A 25,136-nucleotide genomic window follows, 5' to 3' on the forward strand; every position below is an offset into this window, starting at 1 on the left:
CACAGTTTTATCTCAGAGAATGTAGTAGTTGATCAGATCTACAGCGAGAGAGTTTTTAGTGGTTTTATGTTCACATCTATGAGAGAGAGAGAGAGAGAGAGAGAGAGAGAGAGAGAGAGAGAGAGAGAGAGAGAGAGAGAGAGAGAGAGAGAGAGAGAGAGACCAAGGAGGGGAAAATAAGTTATAGTATACCAGCGTGCCCTTGTTAGACCTACAAAAGACCGAAACAGAAGCAAGGATGGCATCCTTTACACACACTGTCATTTCAAACCGCATGGCTTTCTTTCTTAAAACACAAAAGCAGAAAATGTAGGTTACACTTTATTTTAAGGTGTTATTGTTGCAGTGTAATTATATATTTAAGTACTGAGTGATATTTATTAACTACATGTACGTAGGGTTAGGGTAGGATTAGGGTTTGTTTGAGGGTTAGTTGCGTGTAATTATGCATCATTTACTGTTATTACTACGGTAAGTACATGTAACCATATAAGGGCACTGTAAAATAAAGTGTTACAAAAATTGAACAATGTGCTGGGAGCTTCTTTCCGAGCATTTACAATTCTGGAGCTTTTGTAGCCGTACAGTAATTTAATGAGAGAACATGATTCTAAGCACAGAATCAACTGATTCATTTAAAATATTTGACTCAAAAGAGCAGTTCATTTATGAATCTCTACTTTTCTCATGAACTCTCATGGGGTCGTGCAGGTTTTGAACAGCATGAGATACTAATTTATCTAAGAATTGTTTTATTTTGTGTGTGTGTGTGTGTGTGTGTGTGTGTGTGTGTGTGTGTGTGTGTGTGTGTGTGTGTGTGTGTGTGTGTGTGTGTGTGTGTGTGTGTGTGTGTGTGTGTGTGTGTGAGAGAGAGAGAGAGAGAGAGAGAGAGAGAGAGAGAGAGAGAGAGAGAGAGAGAAAACTATTCCTTTATTTCCCCCTGCATGTGAGCAAAGCCCTTCCTCACAAATTTCGATCTTTCTTTTTGTTTTGCTCCCTTACTGGAGGTTCTGACAGTTGGTCGCAGTCCAGAGGAGCCGCTCCGCAGAACAATCGACTCCTTTCTCCTCTTCTCTTTCACTCTCTCTTGCTCTTGCTCTCTCTTCAGGGTCTCGCTTTTGCACCGAGCGTCATGAACCGAAAGGCTTATGACACAGTTACCTCCTTCTCGCTCTCTCATTTGGCTTGTTTTGTCTGGTGTTGTCATTGTGGCACTGAGGTCTTAAGGTTAATTATTGTTTGTTTATTTTGGATTTAGCAGCATTTAGTCTGGTTTTAAGCCCACGTTCCTGTTGAAGAGTCTTCCTGTGTGTGTGTGTGTGTGTGTGTGTGTGTGTGTGTGTGTGTGTGTGTGTGTGTGTGTGTGTGTGTGTGTGTGTGTTTGTGAGCGTGTGTGTGAGCGTGTGTGTGAGCGTGTGTGTGTGTGTGTGTGTGTGTGTGTGTGTGTGTGTGTGTGTGTGTGTGTGTGTGAGCCTGTCCTGCTACAGCCTTGGCTGTAATGATGATGTATGATTTGCTGCGTTGGCACAGCCTCTTTGCTTAAAGAGATGTGAAGGGCGCTGGGATGCACTTTTCTGCTCTACTCTTGTATAAATCTCCCAGGACGGGGGGTGTGAACCTTGCTGGATGTACTTGAATGCGTGTGTGTCTCACATACACACGGGCCTGCAGTAGCTCATATTAACTGTGTGTTTATAGTAAATTAGCACAGCTAATCAGTGTGACAGCGCTACAGACAGAGAGACTGTGTGTGTTTGTGTTTTATTACGAGACTTCTGCTGTCTGCCAGTGTGAATAGTTCCATTATTCACAGCGATAGAGTTAGGAAGAACAAAGCACTTTTATATTTGGTTTAGGATGCTGCTGTATTTGTTTCTGTTTAAAATAAAATAAAGATGTACGTTCACATGCTGGAGGATAGTCTTGTTTTTCAGGATTCTGTACATTTTAGCGGTGCAGTAAAACTGTGTGTGTGGGGTGTGGGATGGTGGGAGGGGGGTAAAATCTATATTCAGTGGAGTCAGTAGGTCTCCTCTCATCTTACTGGTAACACTTATTAAAATTCAACACTGCAGCAAATGGGTGTATAAAGTATTTGTGTGTGTGTTGCTAAAGGGCTTTTGGAGATGTACATTTTTTTGTATTATTATTGCAATTTATTCCTCTGTTGTATCTTTCTCTTATAACACTATAACACATTGTATCTCTTTATTTCAACACATATAATAATGGGACATTTTCAGTTAACTTCTTTTGTTTTATACTGAGCTAAATATATTTTCTAGCATCTAACTCTAAACCTAACCCTCAAAAAAACTAACATAAACTCATAATGAGTATGTATAGAGTTATATATACATAAGTGTACATACCCCTGTGGAATCTGCATAATATTCATATATATACAACAACAAAAAATAGGGATCTTAAAAATTACATTTTAATACTGCCCCAAATAAGCTATTTTACATAAAATGGCCCACAAGAAAAAGTAATAACTTAATTTACAGAAATGAAACAATTCAAAGTTAATGTACCCTTTAGTACTGTGTATTGTTACCAGGAATTTATACAATTATCTGCTATGTGAACTAGCTTATTCAAGGCAGTATTAGATCAAAACAAAATGTTATTTCTATTGCACTCTTATTTGGATAATGTTAAAACACGCTAAAAAAAATTACGTTGTATTTACTTACATTTTTTTATGTCAACAGGTTCCACATAACTGGTTTATGTTGAATTTAATTAACATCGTTTATATCAGAAAATGTAAGTTTGTACATAAAGTTAATTCAATGTCATTTAGTTGAATCAGGTTAACATTCTTAATTTTGTCCAAAACTATTAAGTTCAATAATTCTAAAATGAATATCAAACAAAAACCATGACAAGTAATCCAATGGAATTACACAATTACCAATGTTATCTAAACAAGAAATCCTTTTTCAAAATCTTGGCTAGACAGAAGATGGTTTTGTTATATCCATGGCATGCCCAAAATAGTTGTTTTTTATTATTAAAACAACTTTAATTGTTATTAGCAGATCCTCACCCTGAGCACATGCTCTACACTTCATCACAATGGTAACCTCCAAAAACACTAGCATAACACAAACTTTTAAATACCAACATAACAGAATATTAAACATTAAAAAGTCTCTCCATTTTCACATCTTGTTAAAAATGCATAAAATAGTACTTTATTTAAACATTTAAGCCTAGTTCACACTGCCCGATTTTTGCCCCGATTTTGAGTCGCCGACAGGTTTTGTGAAATCGTCAGCAAATGCTCGAGATCACAGGCAAATCGGTGCTCGTACACGCAAGTGACAATCATGCAGTGTGAATAATCAAAGACGCGATCAGAGAGAATCGCCGACGCCGGTGAGATAGCCTATTTGGCATGCTAAATATCTGGACCTGTCGGCGTTTCAAACTCCTGCTGTGCGAACTGCGTTCTGACTGAAAATTACATCGGCGATGACCGACAGCCAATGAAACAGTGAGATACAGGGCAGCAGGACGTTCAGGGAGGAGTTATAGAGCAGAATATAAGTATTTTAATAGATATATTTACAAATCAAACAGAAACAAAGGCCAAACATTTGCACATCCAGCCACAGCAGCAGCGCATTACAAAAAAATGTATTTACCTCAAAATCTCATTGCAGAACACAATGGCTCCCTCTGTCTCTCCAACAATTTCTTCTGCCATAATAGTTGTTATTTTTCTCCACAAATCAGCGCACATACAATTTGAAGCAAACTTTGTTCAGTTTATCATTTTTAATAACAATTCAAAGTCTCGCGCGAGAACGCCGGTCTGATGCACGTGTGATCTCGCGTTGCTTACTTGTCACATCGCACGTGTAGTTGGGAAACGTAGTTTGCGCACCGGAGATAGAGAGTTGTCGGCAATTCTTCCTCTTGTTCAGTCATGCAGTGTGAACTCTACAAACCTGTATGCATTTATTTCTTCTGCTGAACACAAAAGAAAATATTTTGAAGAATACGGGTAACCAAATAGTTGATGGGCCCCATTGACCCATACATAATATGACAAGAAATGCTAAGGAAGTCAAAAGTAAATGATGATAGAATGTGAACACACACACACACACACACACACACACACACACACACACACACACACACACACATAGTGTGTACATGTTTTATGGGGACTTTGCATAGGCGTAATGGATTTTATACTTTACAAACCGTATTTTCTATCCCCTTACACTGCCCATTTTTACTTCCTCAAAAAACTCCTCCTGTATGATTTATAAGATTTTTTCCTCATGGGGACCAAAAAATGTCCCCACAAGGACAAGGATTTTGGATATTGCCATCTTTGTGGGGACATTTTGTCCCCATAACGTAGGGATTACCAGCCCACACACACACACACACACACATACACACACACACACACACACACACACACACAGTCTAAAACCCAAAATATGAGATAAATTGAGAACATTACAACCAGGATGTGTGTAAATACGTTCAAGTGTGATCAGTTATCTGACTGTTTTGACTAAGATGCACTGATTTAGCCTGAAGATCTTTGCAGTTTATCTGAATGTAAGTCTGAATGATATGTTTCAAAATGATACAGTATAGAGTAAGCTCCTCTCCTGTTCTCTCCTCTAATTTATCATTTCTTTACCCTCCAAATGCTGAATATGACCTAGTGCAGTAAGCAAGTGCACACACACACACACACACACACACACACACACACACACACACACCAAAACACACACGGCAGCAATTAGATGTTGTTGGTCTGAAATGAGAGCTGGACGGTGTTCTGACCGAATGGATCTTGGCTTTCAGTGAACCTGGACCAGAACCATAAAAAGCCCAAATGAAAGGCTCAACAAGACCAAATACTTCGACATCCAGTTTGTACAAGTGAGCGCATGTATGCGTATGTGTGTGTGTAATATGAGATCAGATTTCTCCCTCCTCATCTTAGACAGGACAGTAGCTTTGGACCATCTGCTACTAAAATAAAGTGTGTGTGAGTGTGTGCGTCTGCATATCTGAAATATCATGGCTATTATCGGACTGGTGTATTGTAGAAGCGGGTAAAAAAGGGGTCAGGAAGGATTGAATACAGGCTATTAAAGGGAGATGATAATTCTTAAAGACTTCTTTTGTTTTTCCGGTGTCCAGCTTTCGGTTTAGAGAGGAAACTCCACATCAAGAGCATCACTGTCACGACAAGCACGACGACTGAGAGCTGCTACGGCAACAGCTGCCACAACAACCAGCATCCCAGTCAACCATCTGTGTGGCAGCTGTCTGCCGTTTATAACTGATAAGAAGTTCTGGTCCTCCTCAGAAGATGATGACCGTGATGATGATGATGATGGTGATGTTGTGCAGCTCACTGGTCCTGCTCGGGCTGATCGGCGTCTGCGCTTCATCTAGCGGAAGTTCATCTTCCTCACCCCGGATGAAGCTGTCTTATAAAGGTGATGAAACTGGCTTGTATCTCATGTACATATTTATGTCTGCATACATGCGTTTGGATTTACATTTGCGTGTGTTCTCCAGATCTTCAGCAGTTTAATGGCGTTAAGCGGTTTGACTTGGAGCGTTCGTGTTGTTTCGGAGCCCTCCTATTGGACGAGGAGAGGGGGCGGCTGTTTGTTGGAGCTCGTAACTTTCTTTTATCTCTCAGCCTGGACAACATCAGCAAACAGGAACAGAAGGTAGAGCACACTTCTTACTCATCCATAATGTAAGAGTTAAAGGAGTGAATCTTTCCTTCTGTTTGTCTCTCGTCATCTAATTAAGTTTTTAACTAAGGTGTAACCCTGTCAATCATAACTAATGATTGTAAGATATACAGCATAAGTACCAGGGGATGAATTCACATTAGTAAGGCATTTTTTAAATTGAAATTCTTGAAAAGTTTCTAAATGTACAGTCAAACCAAAAATTATTCAGACACCAGATTTTTTTACTAGTGGGGCAGGACACTATAGTTCATTTTTGTAAGTGAGGATAGCAAGTTAAAGTAAACTGACATATTATATCCAAAAATGTTGAGACCAAAATTATTCAGACACTTTGACCTGGCCATGTTTTGCTTAAAGTCCCTGTAAAGGCAATTCTATAAAACAATTATAAACACATTATAAATGTTAGAAATGTATTGCTAAAGCACATTGCAAAGACTGTGAACTATGTAGTACTAAATTGTGGAGTTAGAACGTTAAAAAAATTTCACCATTGCTGTGCTCCGGATTTTCTAGGCGGGGCTAAAACGGTGGCTCGATGATGCACTGGAGCCTCTGAGCCTGGCCCCGCCCCTACTGTCGATGACGCACTGTAGCCACTGAGGCTCATAACTAGAGCACATTCGCATCAGTTTGCCACTCAATCGCGAGTACTATTGGTTACTATAGCCATCCAATTTGCTAGCTAGCTATGCCTTCGTCGCGGAAATGCTTTACCTGGATGTAGTCACTTACAAAACAGATCGGTGTCCTGATTTAAATTTCCGAAAAACGATCATATCAAGAAGAGGTGGATTCATTTTATGAAGAGCCACTTTGATGGAGAGCTGAGGATCACCACCAGCAACCGCCTCTGTAGTGATCATTTTACACAGGATAGTTTTATAAACTTTCGTCGGAGAAAACTGGGATTCACTGATAATCCGCTGTTACTGGTGAATGGGGCTGAACTGACTATCTCCCGCTTTCATCCTCCCGTCCCGCCGACAGCCAGTGCAGACATCATCCGCAATAACGTTACGTGCCCACCCATGAGTGTAAGTTTCCTTGTGTGCTTATGTTATAATTACAGCAGGTAACGTTAGTCCACAGTAACTAAATCCTCCAACCCTCTAACATGATTTTGTTTTGTTTATATAAGTTATATATAAGTATATAAGTGATTTCAACTATTATATCTGTAAACCTGCATAATATTATATCTGTAATATCAGTAGTATTATATCTTTTAGTTTGATATCTGACTATAAAGTGGCAAAATACACTTTATTCTATGTTATTGCTAGCCTAACTTTATTTGGCTACGTTTAACGTTATGCTAGTTAACGTTACTAGTTTTTTACTAGCTAAATTGCATAAAACGAAGTGGGAAAAAGCATGAACCATTCTGTTGCAGATCGAGGGGGATTATGTTGGTTATCGAATATGTCCGTGTCCTCTAAGTTTGTTTCTGGCTCTGGAGGCTCAAACATGTATGGCTTTGTAAACCTAATTAATAAGTGCTAGGAGCATCCATTCGGGCTGTAGCGGTGACATTTGAGTGAGGCGGAGGTAGCTTTCCCGCGAGTGGGGGTGGTTTCGGCGCAGCCCGCAGACACGCCCCCAGCGTTTGAGAGCAGAGAATACTGCTCATTTTTTCAAGATTTTGATCTCTTATTTTATTTGCTTGGCAACTTTTTTTATCATTCAAATTTGGCTGGGTGGTTAATAACATATTTTTCTGTGGTTTGACTAACTCAGATCACATACTTAATTTTGACTTTACAGGGTCTTTAAGTGTTTTTTTTTTTTCAATTGCTAATGCGACCTTTTACACCACATTTAAAATGAAGCATTGTTCAGTGATTTGTTGACCTAAATTGGTATTATTTAATTGTGTACTTAAATGTAAGAGCTGATTGGTGGATTGTAATCCATTACATACCTTTCTAGCAAAGTTATCAGACATTATCAAGATGAATTTGTTCTGACACAGTTTAACTCTGAGATTTTGTCATATTTTATTACCATTTTCTAAACTATAGCGAATAAATGTACATTTTGTTTTGACTGTATATAAATCATAGTTTTTCTATACTAAAATATTATATACCACAAATATATTGTATTAATATCTGTTGTAATGCTTAATATGTAAAACAATACAGTAAATTCATTAAATATCTTTCCTTTTGAGATGTATCCTACATTTGGAGGTTATCTACAAGGTGAACGTGATTTTAAGAAGTACAGCATGTTCCTGGAACAACATTCCAATCAACCAATCAGATTTAAGGGACAAGTTTATAGTGTATGTCTTACACTGCAAAATCACATGCAAGATTCCTTAGCTTTATACCTCAGTTAAGAATAGTTTTATTCTGTAGGAATGTTTTGTGAATCTGGTGCCAGCTTTTTTCACTCCTGTGCTCTCTCCATCTCTGTCATACATTTATTTGAATGAAGTAGTCCACTGTCCAGGGGCTTAATGTGGCTCTGTTTATATTAGAAATGAAGTGATTTACACAGGTTTAATAGCCCCTTTACACTTGTATTTTGTTCTGCCAATACGTGATTAGATTGTGTTTGCATTTGAGCTAGCGAATCAGTGAAGAAGCTTTAGCATTTATTGTGTGTAACGTTAATCAGCCTTTAAAGTCACTGCAGATGATTTATGGTGGTCTAGGCAAATGTGCCGATGACAGAATGATGGATTTTTATTTCTTTAGGAAGGAATGATGAGTGAGAGTTGTCGGTCACTGTATGCTATAGCTCTAGACTTACACGAGCACACACAGCCACAGGTGTGGTTATATGTCCGGATGTATGTGCATGTGTGCATCGCCCCTGGACGTGTTTTAACTGCGTCTCTGATGGGGTTCAGCGAGAATGTCCCTCAAGCTACTGAACACGTCTGACCCTGCAAAGAACCTAACCCTTTAGCTAAAACTCTTCCTCACCTCTGAACTCTGTCTTTGTCAGATCTACTGGCCAGCGCCTGTCGATTGGAGAGAAGAGTGCAACTGGGCCGGGAAAGACATCAATGTGAGTCCCTGCAATAATCAGATCTTGGGGTCATTAACACACCTGGTTTACACACTTATCTGTTCCATCTCTCCTATGAGCTGTTTACACACAAACACACACAAGGCAATTAACACAGCTCTCCCAAACGGCTCCATCATTTACAGTCATAAATCAATGCAGAGCCAAAGTTTTCTATCAGGGTTCTGTGGGGTCCATGAACATACGTCAAGGGGCCCACAAAGAAGATTTATGATATATTGAACGTTCTCATGAATATTTTTAACATTACTGACCTGTGTTCATTCAGTTATAGTATCAACAGCAGCGCTCCATGATACCATTGTAATACAGTACTGACACAAGTCACACGTCAGTAAGACTTTTTAAAAAGAAATTTATTTATTTTATCAGCAAGGATGCATTAGATTGGACAAAAGTAGCAGTATATATAAAAATATATATAAGAAATGTTTCTTTAGCAGCAAATTAGCATATGAATCAAGTGACACTAACGACTGGAGTAATGATGATGAAAATTGAAGCTTTAGCATCACAGGAATAAATTACATTTTAAAATACATTAAGTGTAAATTGTAAATTTTTACTGTATTATTGATCAAATAAATCCAACATTGGTCAGCATAAGAAATTTCTGTCAAAGCATTAAAACATCTTGCCTACCCCAAACTTACGTAGAGTAGTATATCCACAAAGCATGGTTTATCCATGACATATAAAAAATATATATATATTGTCAAGGTTAAAATTTTATTACGATTGTATTTTTACAGTTTTGTCAGTATGTCTTTGATAATAATGTGTTGTAACAGCATGGGCATTGGAACATGTGTGGGTGAGACAAGACACCTACCCCTAACCAATAAACACTTTATTATTAAACACACATTAGATGCTTTATTTCCACTTTTCAATTACTATTTTTATTGAAAATAAATGCCTTTTTGATCTGATATGTGATGGGAAAAGGGAGTAGAGTAAGTTCGGCAAAAGGCGGATTGGAACTTTGGGTTGATTTGCATCAAAACTTTCTCTACCTCTACACTATTCCCCCTCTAAATGATTCAATGTCTTCCCTAATTTTTGTCTGGTGCAACTAAACGTTTAGAAAAAAAGGCGGGCTTTTTGCTCTTAATGTAAATGGAATCTACACCAGTAAAATGTCCCACCCACATTTTTTTGTTGTTGCTTCCGACGCCCATGTGTAACGTGTTTGTCAAAAGGTCATAGTTCATGTAAATGGTAAATGGACTGCATTTATATAGCGCTTTCAACAGACCCTATGGCCATCCAAAACGCTTTACATGTTGCCTCACATTCACCCATCCATACACTCATTCATACACCGACGGCGGTGTCTGCCATGCAAGGCGCCATCGGGAGCAGTTTGGGGTTAGGTGTCTTGCTCATAGACACCTCGACACTTGGTCAGGTGGAACCGGGAATCGAACCACCAACCTTCCGGTTTGTAGACAACCTACATGAACCACTGAACCACTGCGGTCCAAGTATATTGTAGTTTGTGTGTTTTATCTGGTGTGTCAAGCGGATGTGTGTGGGATGTTTTTGGACACTGTGTCTGTCTGAATGTTCTCTTTATTGTAAAGGGCGTGTAAAGTTGTGTAACTTCAAAATGTGTGTGTGTGTGTGTGTCAGGGGTTCATTCAACAGTGGGACTGAGGTCAGCTGACAATGAGATCTGCCACACACACACACAGACTTTGTTCAGTGCGCTGACCTGTGAGTTGACCCTCATTACATGTAGGTGTGTACAGGACGACAGGGACAGAACCAGACCTCCATGAATAAAGACTTAAGATTTTCCCTAAGTCTCTCCCCCTGACCTTTCACTTTCTCATGCTATCTCTCTTTTGTTCAGTCTCAGTCTGAACTCTTATTTCTCACACAGTATTGCTTTCAATTTACTGTTCCCTTAATCTCTTGTCTCTGTCTTTTTGGTTTCTTTATGTCTTACTTCTTTCTCACTCCCTATTACGGTCTCTCAGTCAAACAACCACAGTTTATAGTGACCACGTCTCCGAGATGACAAAGTAACGCCACAAAAGTATCATAAAAGTTGTCCATATGACTTTTAGGATCCTGCACTATATTGCAAGTCTTCTGAAGCATACAGTAGCTTCAAATGAGTCAGAAATTTAAATAAACTCTTCTCTTGAGAAACACTGCAGTTGAAACACTAAAGCCCCTTTCACACTGCGATTCCGGCAAATACACGGATAATGTGACCCGGCATTTGTTCCCGGGCCGCTAGATTTGGTCCATTCACACTGCCAGCGAAATACCGTAATATGTGCGCTTTCACACACAACGCTTAATGGTCCCGGATCGAGTTGACACGTGACATCCTGATGTGACGTATAATGGCCAGCGATCTCAGCTTCAGCGCGGATAGTAAGGATGTCCAGTTTGCGCACATTTCTGCTTGTTTAATTTGAGTTTATTTTGTATACGAACACTCTCTGTGTTTAAAACACAGACGAGCTCTTCTGGCACTGCAGGGTTGTATTATTGAAAAAACAAGCTCTAGGAGTCGCACGATAACTACGTACAAGTTGCGGCATTAGTTTCGGCTTTTGTTCGCACAGCGCTCGTCCCGGGTCGGATACCGCAATATTACTAGGTCCCCGACCCAGGTCAAATTCGGTAATCAATGCCGGGACGTGGTTGCTTTCACACAGAAGGCGACCCGGCAATGTTCTGGGAATATTGCGGGTCCGACGTGCAGTATGGAAGGGGCTTAAGTCAGTGAACTGGAGGACCCAAATCAGTTCAATTTGTGAACGAATCCTTTGGTCTGATTTTGTGAATCGGATCAACAGGATCAACATGAATCATACTTCTTTGATTCTCAAGTTCAACTCAGTGAACTTACTCATTGATCCCATGTCAGTTCTTGAGTCAACATCTTTAGGAAGTTTATTTGTGAATAATGACTTGCATTTGGTTAATATTATTTTTGAATGAATTCACATTCGCTGTAATTTTAACAGTGTTTCACTGTCATTTTAACAGTGTTTCACAAAGACAAACTCAAAATGCTGTATTTATAAATGTGATGCTTGATGTGTTCTGACTACATGTGGACAATCACACAGGGATCCAGTGATCAGGCTAATAAAAGGTCAAAGTTGAAAGTTCACCGCACGCGTCTCAGCAGGAAATTCACTCACACACATACGGCTTATTCCTCCTGAGAGACATTGTTCATTTAAAGCTCTTTTTCTTTTGTTCTCACCTCTCTGTCTCTTTCTCTCTCTCCGTCTTTCTTTCTTTTTTCTGTATTTTTCTTTGTCTCATGGGCTCACTTCAAAGAACCCTTCAGCACACACACACACACACACACACACACACACACACACACACACACACACACACACGCACACACACACACACACACACACACACACACACACACACACACACACACACACACACACACATGCTCACACACACCCCTAACACATCCTTCCCTTATTGAGGGCTGTAAAGCTCTCGAAACAGAAGCACCAGTGTGTGTGTGTACAAGAGGTAGAGAGAAAGGGAGAGACCCCTTCCTGTATAAACACAGTTTGTCAGCAACTTAATTGGTCTTCGATGATTCTATTCCGCCACCCCCACCGTACAGCACACACACACACACTTCACAGGGTGCGTTAAGCTCAAAGAGAGGCCTTTGTTCTCCACAAGCCTGTATGTGTGTATATGTGTGAGATTGTGTGCAGGGTTTAAGCATGGCAGGAGGGCACATGTCAATCACATCTTTCTGTAGACAGAGGTAGCAGAGAGGTTACACACAAAACACACACACCTTTTAATTCTGGCATGATTATGCTGCCTAAGATACGTTGTTTATTCTAACATCCCATAATGCAATGTGATGAGTAAAACCCAATATAGTGATTTAAATGCAGAATTAGATTATTATACACTCAAACTAATCAAGCTATTTTTGAACTGATTCACTTTTGGACAGTCCTTCATGGGACAATGTGTCAGCGTCACATTGCCCTATGGAACTTAAAGGACAAGTGCCTAATAACTGAAGTTCTGTGTGTGTGTGTGTGTGTGTGTGTGTGTGTGTGTGTGTGTGTGTGTGTGTGTGTGTGTGTGTGTGTGTGTGTGTGTGTGTGTGTGTGTGTGTGTGTGTGTGTGTGTGTGTGTGTGTGTGTGTGTGTGTGTGTGTGTGTGTGTGTGTGTGTGTGTGTGTGTGTGTGTGTGTGTGTGTGTGTGTGTGTGTGTGTGTGTGTGTGTGTGTTTCTTGAACACATTTAAACAGATGTTCGGTTCAGGGTTCATTCTACTGGTGAAAGCCCACTGTTAGTCAGAGAAAGAAGATGGAGTGAGGCATAATTACAGTCCAAACAGCAGGAACATCTGCTACTGAAACGGAAGAGTCCTCTCCTCTCCTCTCCTCTCCTCTCCTCTCCTCTCCTCTCCTCTCCTCTCCTCTCCTCTCCTCTCCTCTCCTCTCCTCTCCTCTCCTCTCCTCTCCTCTCCTCTCCTCTCCTCTCCTCTCCTCTCCTCTCCTCTCCTCTCCTCTCCTCTCCTCTCCTCTCCTCTCCTCTAATGTCTTTTTGTCTCATATTTTCTCTTGGTTCCTCTAGACATCTTTTCTCAACCTTTGTTGTCTTTTCTAGTCTTGAATCTTCTTCTCTAGTCGTCTTGTCTTCTCGTTTAGTCTCATCTTGTCATGCTTCTTCTAAAATCCTCTTTGTAGCCTTCTCCCTTTCACTGGTTATCTTCTCTAGTCTATTCTCTTGTTGTCTTTGGTCATATTGCCTCCTCTCAAATACATAGTCTACTCTGTTTTGTCTTTGGTCTTCTCTTTTATTAAATAATCTCATCTAGTCTCTTGCTGTCTATGGTTATATTTTGTCTGATTATCAGTCGCTGTCTCTTCTTGTCTCAAATCTTCTATTTTCTTCTCAAATCTTCATGTCTCAGGTTAACTTCGTGTCCCTTCTTATCTTGAATCTCCTCATCTTTGGTTTCTCTCGTTTCTTGTCTAGTAACTCTGGTCTTGCTTTCTCATCTACCTTTTCATTTTGTCTTGTTTCTACTCTTTTTCTGGTCATTTTATCTAGTCTCTTACTCTCTCTGTACACCTTGTCTCTGGATTACTCTACTCTTGTCTTTTCCCATCTCTTCTTGGTTTGAATGTTCTTCTCTAGTCATCTCTTCTCTTCTTGTACAGCATTTTCTCTTGCAGAAGAAAGCATCTTGTATCTCCTTTTCTCTTGTTGTTTTTGGTCATCTAATCTCTAGTTGTATCTTCCTGACTTAAATCTTCTCTGGTCTCGTCTTTTGGTTCTCTGTTGTTGTTTCATTTTATGTTTTATAGTTGTCTGTTCTCTCTGAGTTGTCTCTTATTGTCTCATCTCAAATCTTCTGTTCTCCTCTCATCTCCTCCTCGTCCCATGTCATCTGTTTACGTCTCGTGTCATCATTCTTGTCTCACGTCGTCTGTTCTCTTTCGCATTCATCTCTTTCGGTCCATGCTTCATCCCTGCATCCTCTCCCTCTACCCTGGAATCCGGATGTTTCCGCTCCCTTATGTTGTCGTAGGGATTCCAGACACTGGGAAACGTGGCATGCTCCAGCGAGCACATTCACGAAGGAAAAAAGAAACAGAGAGACTACATGTGGCCATGTATGAACAGTCGACGTGTCTTTGTTTTTATGTATAAAAGTGAGAGCGCAAGAGATTACAGAGAGCTCCGGGATCGGGGCGAGCAGGCAAAGGTCAGCGCTTATGTCAGACTGTCGTCAAGGATATACGTAATACAATGACGTTTCATTTATGATCCGCCCAATATGAGGTCCCTTAAGAGATTTTTTTTTTTTGTATGCCTATGTCTGATAGTCAATCCAGATGTCCAGTCTCCACGTCTCACACATGTACTGGTGAAAGTATGTAAAATATGTCCTTCATGAAATTGATTTGTGCATGCATGTGTTGCAGACGGACTGTGTGAACTATGTGAAAGTGCTTCACCACTTCAATCGGACTCACCTCTACGCCTGTGGGACGGGGGCTTTTCACCCAACCTGTGCTTATGTGGAGGTGGGACAGAAAATAGAGGTAAGTGTGCATTTGTTTGGATGCATACGAATATGTTTGTGTGATAAATGGCCCCAGTTTGGCTTTTACACTGTTTTTGCTTTGTCTCTATAGGATCATGTGTTTAGAATTGATCCCGCTCTGGTTGAAGATGGAAAAGGAAGGAGTCCGTATGACCCACGCCACACATCAGCATCTGTTCTGATAGGTTAGCCGCCACTGTTCATCTTCATGATGCCCATTTAAGATACTGTTCCATCATGACCAATCAGTAACCATGTCTACATCATCATATAGGTGATGAGCTTTATGCCGGCGTTGCCACTGATTTGATGGGTCGGGACTTCACAATTTTTCGCAGCATGGGGCAAAGGCCCTCCATACGTACGGAACAGCACGATTCTCGCTGGCTCAATGGTGCGTTTGTGCATGATTTATAAAAAAATACATTACATGTATGCAATTCACACATACAGTGACTTTAACATACTCCTTTGTGATAAGCATGTTTTGAATTACTTAAATTCAAATTAATTTTAACATGTTTTTTTTAGAGCATAAAGTAAGAGCATATAGAGTATGCATTTTAAACTAGACATTTTAAAACATTTTCTTTACTCTTATTTGTTATTGACCCATGTGTTTATGTGGATCTCTGTTTTGTATCATGGCAATGAGCCCTATGATGATGCTGTGTGTTTCAGAGCCCAAGTTCATAGCGGCATTTGGTGTTCCCGAGAGTGAGAATCCTGACGATGATAAAGTCTTCTTCTTCTTCAGAGAAACTGCTGTAGAAGCTCAGGGATTTGGGAAGGTTACATATTCCCGGATTGGCCAGCTTTGCAGGGTTAGGAGCCAATCATTTATCACTAAATGCCTAATGGCAATTGGCTGTTTATCATCTTGATCTAAACGAATGTGTGTGGGTTTTTTTGGTTACAGAATGATATGGGAGGACAGCGCAGTCTAGTAAATAAGTGGACGACATTTCTAAAGGCTCGTCTTGTGTGTTCTGTACCAGGCAATGATGGCACTGAAACGCATTTTGATGAACTTAGTAAGAAAGCTCACAAACGCACACAGACACTCGGGTTAAATTATGCTGATATAACTGACAATTGCATTTCCCTGCCTTCTGACCTTTGCCCGGACCTTTAGGGGATGTGTTTCTGCTGCAGACCCGTGATAGAAAGAACCCGCTGATCTACACCGTCTTTACCACCTCCAGGTCAGAGTTCATCTAAGAGTGTGGTTTCAAGAGTTAGCTCACCCAAGAAGTTAAATTATGCAATTGGTTAATAACTGTCCTGTCTTTTAAAACCTTTATGAATTTCTTTCTTTTATGGAACATGTGTATATATATATATATATATATATATATATATATATATATATATATATATATATATATATATATATATATATATATATATATATATATATATATATACAGAAAAATACAAAAGTAATACAAAAATGGCATGATAAATTAATTAAAATTTATGGGTGAATTGTGCGTTTAAAATTTAAATAATGGATTCATATAGAAAGTATTTATAGTCACTGTATGACATCATACCGGAATTTAGTATTTTTATGACTATTTTTAACTCCTTACTGTAAGGTCTTAATATCCATGTGTGTGTGTGTTTGTTTGTTTGTATTTTATAGTAGTGTATTTCAAGGTTCTGCAGTGTGTCTCTACACCATGAATGACATCCGGAGGGCATTTTTAGGGCCTTTTGCCCATAAAGAAGGACCCAATTATCAGTGGGTTCCATTCCAGGGTAAAGTGCCATACCCACGGCCAGGCATGGTGAGAACATTCCCCACGCCTCACATCATACACTATCATTCAAAAGTTTGGGGTTGTAATTTTTTTTATGGTTTTGAAAGCTATTCTCACCAAGTGCATTTATTTGATTAAAAATACAGTAAAAACAGTTATAGGCTACTATGAATTAATATTACTATTTCAAAATGAATAAAAATGTAATGCATTCCTGTTATGGCAAAGGTACATTTTCAGCCATTACTCCAGTCTCCAGTGTTGTTTCATGATTCTTTGATGAATAGATTTTAAATTTGATGTTTTTAACAATACAAATCTTTGCTGACCCCAAACTTTGAGCAGTAGTGTCAAGTGTAGTTTGAATGTTAGAAGTTTAAGATTTGTCAATTACTGGTTATAGGTTTGGACTTGCTGACCTGTGTAGACTGTTGATATCATGTGAACGGCTTGTGCTTCCGGATTCTACTGATATCTCTCTCTCTTTCTCAGTGTCCCAGTAAGACCTTCGGCAGTTTTGAGTCAACTAAAGGTTTTCCTGATAACGTAATCCAGTTTGCGAGACACCATCCGTTAATGTTTAATCCAGTAACTCCACTGGGGGGTCGTCCACTGTTCCTGCGTACCGGAATACCATACACCTTCACTCAGGTTACCGTAGACCGTGTTAATGCAGCTGATGGACACTACGATGTAATGTTCATCGGCACAGGTAGAATGCTGACTGAATGTTGACAGAAACATTTAAGAGTGTAGACTAAACTGTCTTTACTGGTTATGGCCTTGGTTAAAGCCCCTCTGTGTTTCTCTGCAGATGTCGGCTCTGTGCTGAAGGTGATCTCTGTGCCCAAGGGAAGCTGGAGTAACACAGAGCTTCTGCTAGAGGAGCTTCAGGTCTTTAAGGTGAGAGAAGGAATGTGTGTGTGTGTGTTTGAAGGTGCAGTAAGTGATTTCTGAGAATCATTGTTGAACACTGCTGCTATTTGAAATGAACTAAAACAAACACACCTCTCCCTTCATTGCTCCGCCACCAAAATGCACGAACACGCATCGCCAGAGTGGATGTCTATTTACCATAGCAGAAGCGAAGCAAAATAAAGTCAAGATTTATTCATGTGATCATATGGAAAAAATAATTCTAAAATTGCATAAAGCTTTCTTTTCTGGTTAGGGTTAATAGCAATTATGTTTCACTTTATATTTAAAGAAAATAGAAGTCTATGATTAAAACTAGCAAAACGTTACAAAAAAAGGATCTATTTGTTAAAATGTATTAAATACAATAGTAAACATGAACTAAGAAATAAAATTACTTTTAAAGCCTTTATTTATCTCATTATTTATTGTAATTTGTTAACAATATTTAATGGTCCTGAGCTTATATGAATAGGTGTATTTTGGTAAAACTTTATTTTAAGGTGAGGTAGTTACATTACTTACAAAAATAAGTACTGAGAATTTTTTATTAACTACATACTTACTATAGAGTTATGGTTTAGGTGTAATTACTGGTAATTATGCATAATTTATTATAATTACTGTTGTAAGTATGTGTAGTAACCTGTAACTATGTCACCTTAAAATAAAGTGTTACCCTATTTTTTAACACAGATGAATAAATACTGTAACAAATGTATTGCTTATTGTTATTTAATGTTAGTTAATGCATTAACTAGTGTTAACGGGACCTTATTGTAAAGTGTTACCAACACACTCTTGTACTGCCTTCTTATTGCAGGATTCTTCATCTATTATCAGTATGCAGATTTCCTCTAAACGGGTGAGAATGAGTCTTTATTTTTATAAAGTATCAGCTATTTTTTAATAGTATTATAGAAAGACATGAAAGCAGCTTATTAGAAAAGTGATTATTTTCTCTATTTCTCTACAGCAACAGCTGTACATTGGCTCAGATACAGGTGTTGTCCAGGTGCCTCTGCACCGCTGCAGTATGTACGGTAAAGCCTGTGCCGAGTGCTGCCTGGCTCGAGATCCATACTGCGCTTGGGATGGACACACCTGCACACGCTACCTGCCAAACACAAAACGGTAAAGCTTTAGGCATACTTGCCAATACATTCATTTCCAACACACTGTACAGTGGAGTCTAACATTTTAAAACCACATAGAACGTCTGAGATTCAAAATGCAAAACAGAGACATTTGGAGACAGTCAAATATGATGAAGAATTTTGGCAAGGTTTTTTTTCGTGTGTGTTAAATATGTTTGTGTGTATGTGTATTCATGTGTGTAGAAGGTTCCGGCGTCAGGATGTGAGGAATGGGGATCCGAATGCTCTCTGCTCAGGAGGTAATATACAGTACCCCTATCAGCCTCTCGGAGAAGACATTGCTCTGTTCTCACTACTGTAATTCATTCACAATGTAAATTAAAGCAGTGGTGTCAGAGATAAAATGCTTTTATATGATTCTATATATACTATTCTACTATTCAAATGTTTGGGGTCAGTGAGATTTAAAAAAAGAAAGAAAATAAATTATTTAATATTTTTTACTAACACTATTACTTTGTTACAAAAGATTTCTATTTCATATAAATGGAATTCTTTTCCACTTTCTATTCCTGAAGGAATCCTGAAAAAACAACAAAATCTCAGTTTCCACAAAAATATTAAGTAGCACAACTCTTTTCAACATTGATGATAATTAGAAATGTTTTTGAGCACCTAATCAGCATTTCAGAATGATGATGTGACACTGAAGACTGGGGTAATGATGCTGAAAATTAAGCTGTCATAAAAAAAAAAACATATTAAAAATCCAATCCTAAATCCAAATGCAAACGCGGAGAGGTTGCATGACATCCCGTCATCCTAAAAGTGAACGAAATCCCCCTTCAACTGCAGGCTTAAATCTTGTGTATAGGCTACTGTAAATGCAAACTATTTATAATCTTTAATAAATCTCAAAATTAATATCCATTTTCACACTGTACATATAATTTTGCAATGTCTAAATGAACATGTAGCATTTAAAACCACTGATTTTAATTTTTACTGTTTTATTTTTAAATTGTATAGAATTTTAATATTACCTATTTATCAGTTATCTGCCATAACATTAAAAATATATATTGCCTTATTGCTGTCAACCAGAAAGTTCAAATCAGTGCATCCCTTATTTACACATTGTTGATCCTTTGCTGTTCATATATTTCAGTGTTTGGTTTTATGGACATTTTGTTTACTTTTTGGTAACATTTTTGTATGACAAACAATTTGGTATTATGTTGTGTCGCCTCTTAATCAAAATTCATTTAAATTCTAATATGTATGGCTGAGAAGTGACAATGCAAGTATAACAGTGTGCTGCGTGTGTGTCCTGCAGATCATCAGAAGCAGCGTGTCCTGGAGAAGAGACTGTATGCTGTGGATGGAAGCAGCTCCTTCCTGGAATGTATCCCAAAATCACTACAGGCCCAGATTACATGGACCTATCAGAAGCATCCGGAAAACCCACGGGAGGAGGTGAGAGAGAGGAGAGAGGCAGGCTGGGGCAGATATGTGGGGTTATTATGAGAAAGACGGATGCAGACAGCATCGATAAGAGATGATAAATGTTTGTCTTTGTTTAAATTAATGACTTTCATTCTCTCTCGCCTATCAGTTTAGTAACTACTGATGCTTGATGCATTTGGTGTGTGTGTGTGTGTGTGTGTGTGTGTGTGTGTGTGTGTGTGTGTGTGTGTGTGTGTGTGTGTGTGTGTGTGTGTGTGTGTGTGTGTGTGTGTGTGTGTGTGTGTGTGTGTGTGTGTGTGTGTGTGTGTGTGTGTGTGTGTGTGTGTGTGTGCTCACAGGTTCGTCTAGATGACCGTGTTTTGCATACAGAGCGAGGCCTGCTTCTGAGACGAGCCGTGCGTAGAGACAGTGGCGTGTATCAGTGCCACGCAATGGAACACGGATTCACCCAGACCCTCCTTACGATCACGCTGGAGATTTTGCCTTTGGCTGGCTCCGGCCCTTCCTCTCTTAACCCTCGCAGCCCTGCCAACACCCATGCCAATCACGGGCAGCCCACCAATCAAAAGCTGTGGTACAGGGACTTCATGCAGTTGGTGGATCACCCAAACGTAAACACGGTTGACCAGATCTGTGAGCAAATTTGGTCACGCAAGCACAGCCTATCAGGGAAGGCCGTGCCCGGCCCAGCCAATGAGGCGCCGGCTCACGACCAGCTACACTCTAAAAAGTGGAAACACCTAAAAGAAGTGAGGAAAGGGCGAAATCGCAGAACGCACGACGGGAGACCCGCACCCAGAGCGCCGCGGAGTGCGGGAGAGTAGCGAGGGATGAGAGGCGGAGTGAAAGAGAGACTGAGAGACATAAAAAAAGAGCAAAAATCCACTGAAGGTGGACAGATTCTCACACAGCATCTCATTCATTGACTGTTTATCGCCTGGTCTGCTTTTTATTACCCCTGTGACAACACTCCACTGCCTGTTATCAGTCTCTGTATACTCTATTGCCCTCATCTCCAGTCTGAAGACTCAGTCTAGTGCCCCCGCGACCCCAATCCCGCTCCCGCCAGCATCTATTACTCCAAACCTTTGATTCCTGATGGTTATCCAGAAACCCACACTTCATCCAATTCATCTAAATACTAACACAAACTCAAGTTCCTGAAGTCCAAGAAATCCCTTTGAGTTGTAACCGGAAAAGCTCTGATTGGAAATCGAAGAGACGCAAAGACATGCATGTGCTGCGTAAATCAGTGAACACAGGCTCTTGTGGACACGCATCGAGTAAATCCATGTATACTCTTCTCTGTTTGTGTGTCTGTGCTACATGTGTTCCGTAGATTAGATTATCCTCTCACTTTGGCCCTGAAACAGAGACCCTGACTCGCCAGCACCAGATGAACATCATCACTCTTCATCTTTCACTGCTTGAAGACTTCAAACACAACATTTCAAGCAAACAAAAGAGGAGACAAAATGTACATTTGTGATCTGGTAAGGCTGTAGCTACTATAAGAGTGTTAAAGTAAATGATTTTTCATTTGACTGTAATTCTATACCTTGAAAGCGGTCAGCAAAATTAGCATTTCTGGCGCGTATATAAAGTAACAAAGGTGAATTATTATTTTGAGTTACTAAGTTATGTGGTGTTCTGATTATGTGTTGTATGAGACTGGGATGGACACAGCATTAATGTACAGGGGCATTATGGGTATTGTGGCTCTGGGACCAGGTAGGGAAATCTACAGAGAAACCGTTTTTTTTTTTTGTGGATACTTTTAGGTCTAATCTCTCAACTAACCGAATAAGGCAGAATAGTTATGTATATTTGAATGTGTCTGAGTAAGAATTAGAGAGCGAGATTTTCCTGCTTTTTATACACCTCTACCATATTCACTGTATAAAGTGAGCGTTCTGTGAGCATCATATAAGCAACTGTAACAGCACAGCTAATGTATTATGAATGCTGGTACATAATGGGTTATATGAGCAAACCCAGATCCAAGGCTATCTCTAAAGACAAGACAGATGAAAAAGTGCCCAGAAATGTCCTCAGCTTTGACTCTGACAATTCAGATTAATATATAACACATTTAAGAGTCTAGCCAATTGTCCATTTATTTTTTACCGACTCGTCCTCTTTTGGGAAAAGGAGTGTTGAATTAGTCAGTAAATGCATGTTTACAGACGTTTGATGGTCAATTTCTTTTTGAAAGCATTGAAAACAGCGATGTGGAAGTGAATCATAAAAATTCCTGAAAAAAATACCATAGCTAGGCTATAACAGCTACTTTTAATAAACGTGGTAAGTTTATATCCACCAATATAAGAAATCGACAGCAGACTACGGTTATCAAAGTTTGTACAGTATTGGACAGGACACTGTTTTGTAAATGGGTGGAGCTCGCGCTGTGGCGTTATGGCGCTCTCTTCTGGCGTTTGTGTTTTCTGCTGTGTCGGATGGATGAGAGAAAGCTAAAAAAATCAAATCCGAATCATTTGTAAACGGATGTAAGAATGTTTTGAGTAGATCTGGTGGATTATCATGTGGTATTATTTATATCAGTTGTCAAAAAGTTGTAACGGTTTTTTTTTTTTTTGCATGACTTTAAACGCTTTTGTGTGTGTGTGTGTGTGTGTTTTTTTTTTTTTTTTTTTAAATGAAAAGACCATGTTTTAAAACTGTTCGAGATTATCTGGTGTTTTCATCGTATATTTATGGATCGATAAGCTAATGTGCTGTGGTGGTTTGTGTTCAAACTGACCTACATGTGTATTTCCATTTTGATGAGGAGAATATGAGAACATCCTTGTGTGTATATTTTGAAATTCTTTTGAATAGCCTTTATATTTAAAGACCTAACCTGACACGCTCCATTTGAAAAAAAGATCACATTTTAAAATCACATTTTAAAAGACTATCCATACAGCATTTCCAACTAATTCTGCTTTGTGACGCTTCTCAGCTTTTGAGAGAGAGAGAGAGAGAGAGAGAGAGAGAGAGAGAGAGAGAGAGAGAGAGAGAGAGAGAGAGAGTGTGTGTGTGTGTGTGTGTGTGTGTGTGTGTGTGTGTGTGTGTGTGTGTGTGTGTGTGTGTGTGTGTGTGTGTGTGTGTGTGTGTCATTAAATATTAGAATTTCGGGTAAGTGTGAGTTTAATTTTGTGGATAAGTCAAAGGCCAAAGTTGACGTGAACACTGTACTTCATGGGTATTTTCTCTGTGGATGTTGCATCAGACTGTAAATGATTAACACAATAAAACATACAGTTAATTCAAAATAAATAACACCTCTGTTTTATTGTTGATAGAGCGAGTGTTGCGATTAAGAGAGAAAGGGACAATTGCTATAAAGCTTTTTGTGCGCATTAGCGCAATCTCACCACTCGATGGCGCTGCAGTGCAACGCTGTGTTTCACAGTATAGTTGTCGCACTTTTAACTCCATAGAATAGCCTATTTCTTGGGGCAGGTTTTTAATTTTTATTATAGGCTAGTAAATTACTTAGTATACAAATACTTTTTTTTCGGGGGGGGGGGGGGGGGGGGCATTGTAATATAGGCTGTCGAATATGTGTAACATTTCATAACATAAAACGTAAAAACTTTCCACAAATTTTCCGTTCTGTCTGCTAATTGGTGGTAATGTCTCTCTGTGACAGCTGTAATGATTAACGATGCTTATTAGGCCCATAATTAACCCTTCATTATGCTCCTTAACCTCTCAAGCTCTCATTAGAGGTGTTGACTTAAGAAAGCATGGCCTCAGTGTCAACAGCCTGTCTCACTAACTTTAGATTCTTAAACTCGTATGCATTCTTTGTTTCTTTTCTGTCTTTTGCTTGGTCTCACTCATACGTTAGATCGGACAGAGCAGGAGGAGAGTGTAAGAGAAGAGGCTTAAAAAAACAAACCATGACTAGATGAGTGGAGAAAGAAGAGTTTGTACAAGTGGCATAGAAAAACACTACCTCCCCAAACAATGACAATTAGTTAATTAAGAGTTAATAAGGCTTTAGAAAATATTATTTGTGGATCTAATTACAAGGGATGTGGAAAACCGGGCAGAAAAACAAAGCAAGAACGTAAATGTTGCTTTAAATGTGCGCTAAACTGTCTGTAATGAAGCCCCTTGACAGTGATAGCGAGCGTTCCCTTTCATACTTTGGCTTTCTGTATTGTGTTACTGAATATTTGTATATAGATATGCTGCTCAGTGTAGAGCTGTGTATAAAAAATTTGTATGAAAAAATCCATTTGAACCAGGTATGTCCGATTGAACCATGATGATGTTTGTTAATGTTTCTAAACAGGAAGTGGGTCAGTGGTGTGTGTTAATGATGACAGTTCCTGCAGCTGCTGCATTTCACTGTTTAGAGCAGTTACTTACACACTCTTCCGCAGCCTTCACTTAATGACTAAAGTGTTTGTGTTTGCCAAGCTTTTTTTTAAGTTAGAGCACATCAGATAAATGTGATGTTGTGGTAGAACAGGATACAGTCAGGCAGAATTGGCGACTCCTTCCCTACATTAAAATATTTTTGTAGGAAAAAAAAAATCCACTTTATAAAAAACTGAGTTTAGTGGTACTTGCTCTCAAACCCTGCTACAATGTTGGAGTTAGTCTGACAACATCCCCAAGTATGTTTCAAAACTGCTCTGAATGTGTCTGCTGTAGGTTGTCTTTTTCTGCTGCTTTGTAAATTCTACATCTTTGATTTAAGGTCATTGATGTGTGTTGCACAAACAGTGTATGTGTTGTGCCGAAATTGGTACAGATACTTTGAGCAAGTTACTAAGTTTGATGCTAATAATGGTTTAAGAACAAACTCTGTCTCTGTATGCTTCAAATTTTCACATAATGACAAATAAAACACAAGACTTTGCCAAAGAATGAAATGATACATAAATACAGTATCCATTTGCATGTAGACACTGGATGCAGAGTTTGTCTTTCAGTGTGCAAGTTTTTCTCACAGTGATTCGCTTTTTGATCTGCTACAT

At 39.2% G+C, this 25,136-nt stretch overlaps 1 protein-coding gene across 1 annotated transcript in view; it reads left to right on the forward strand.

Annotated features, from left to right (window-relative positions):
- sema3b (sema domain, immunoglobulin domain (Ig), short basic domain, secreted, (semaphorin) 3B) overlaps positions 1–23,661 on the forward strand; it is a 39,021-nt gene extending 15,360 nt beyond the window's left edge. Inside the window, exons 2-18 of the mRNA XM_067413668.1 lie at positions 5,191–5,492; positions 5,575–5,732; positions 8,724–8,786; positions 14,770–14,889; positions 14,983–15,076; positions 15,166–15,285; positions 15,573–15,715; positions 15,811–15,925; positions 16,027–16,096; positions 16,540–16,684; positions 17,150–17,369; positions 17,472–17,560; positions 18,396–18,437; positions 18,549–18,706; positions 18,913–18,968; positions 20,006–20,145; positions 20,475–23,661. Of these exons, the coding sequence (XP_067269769.1) occupies positions 5,363–5,492; positions 5,575–5,732; positions 8,724–8,786; positions 14,770–14,889; positions 14,983–15,076; positions 15,166–15,285; positions 15,573–15,715; positions 15,811–15,925; positions 16,027–16,096; positions 16,540–16,684; positions 17,150–17,369; positions 17,472–17,560; positions 18,396–18,437; positions 18,549–18,706; positions 18,913–18,968; positions 20,006–20,145; positions 20,475–20,960 (2,349 nt within the window). The 5' untranslated portion in view covers positions 5,191–5,362 and the 3' untranslated portion in view covers positions 20,961–23,661. The remainder of the gene's footprint in view (positions 1–5,190; positions 5,493–5,574; positions 5,733–8,723; positions 8,787–14,769; positions 14,890–14,982; positions 15,077–15,165; positions 15,286–15,572; positions 15,716–15,810; positions 15,926–16,026; positions 16,097–16,539; positions 16,685–17,149; positions 17,370–17,471; positions 17,561–18,395; positions 18,438–18,548; positions 18,707–18,912; positions 18,969–20,005; positions 20,146–20,474) is intronic.
- Positions 23,662–25,136: the final 1,475 nt, after the last annotated feature.

The sequence above is a fragment of the Pseudorasbora parva genome, chromosome 13 (genome assembly GCF_024679245.1).
Source record: "Pseudorasbora parva isolate DD20220531a chromosome 13, ASM2467924v1, whole genome shotgun sequence".
NCBI lineage: Eukaryota > Metazoa > Chordata > Actinopteri > Cypriniformes > Gobionidae > Pseudorasbora > Pseudorasbora parva.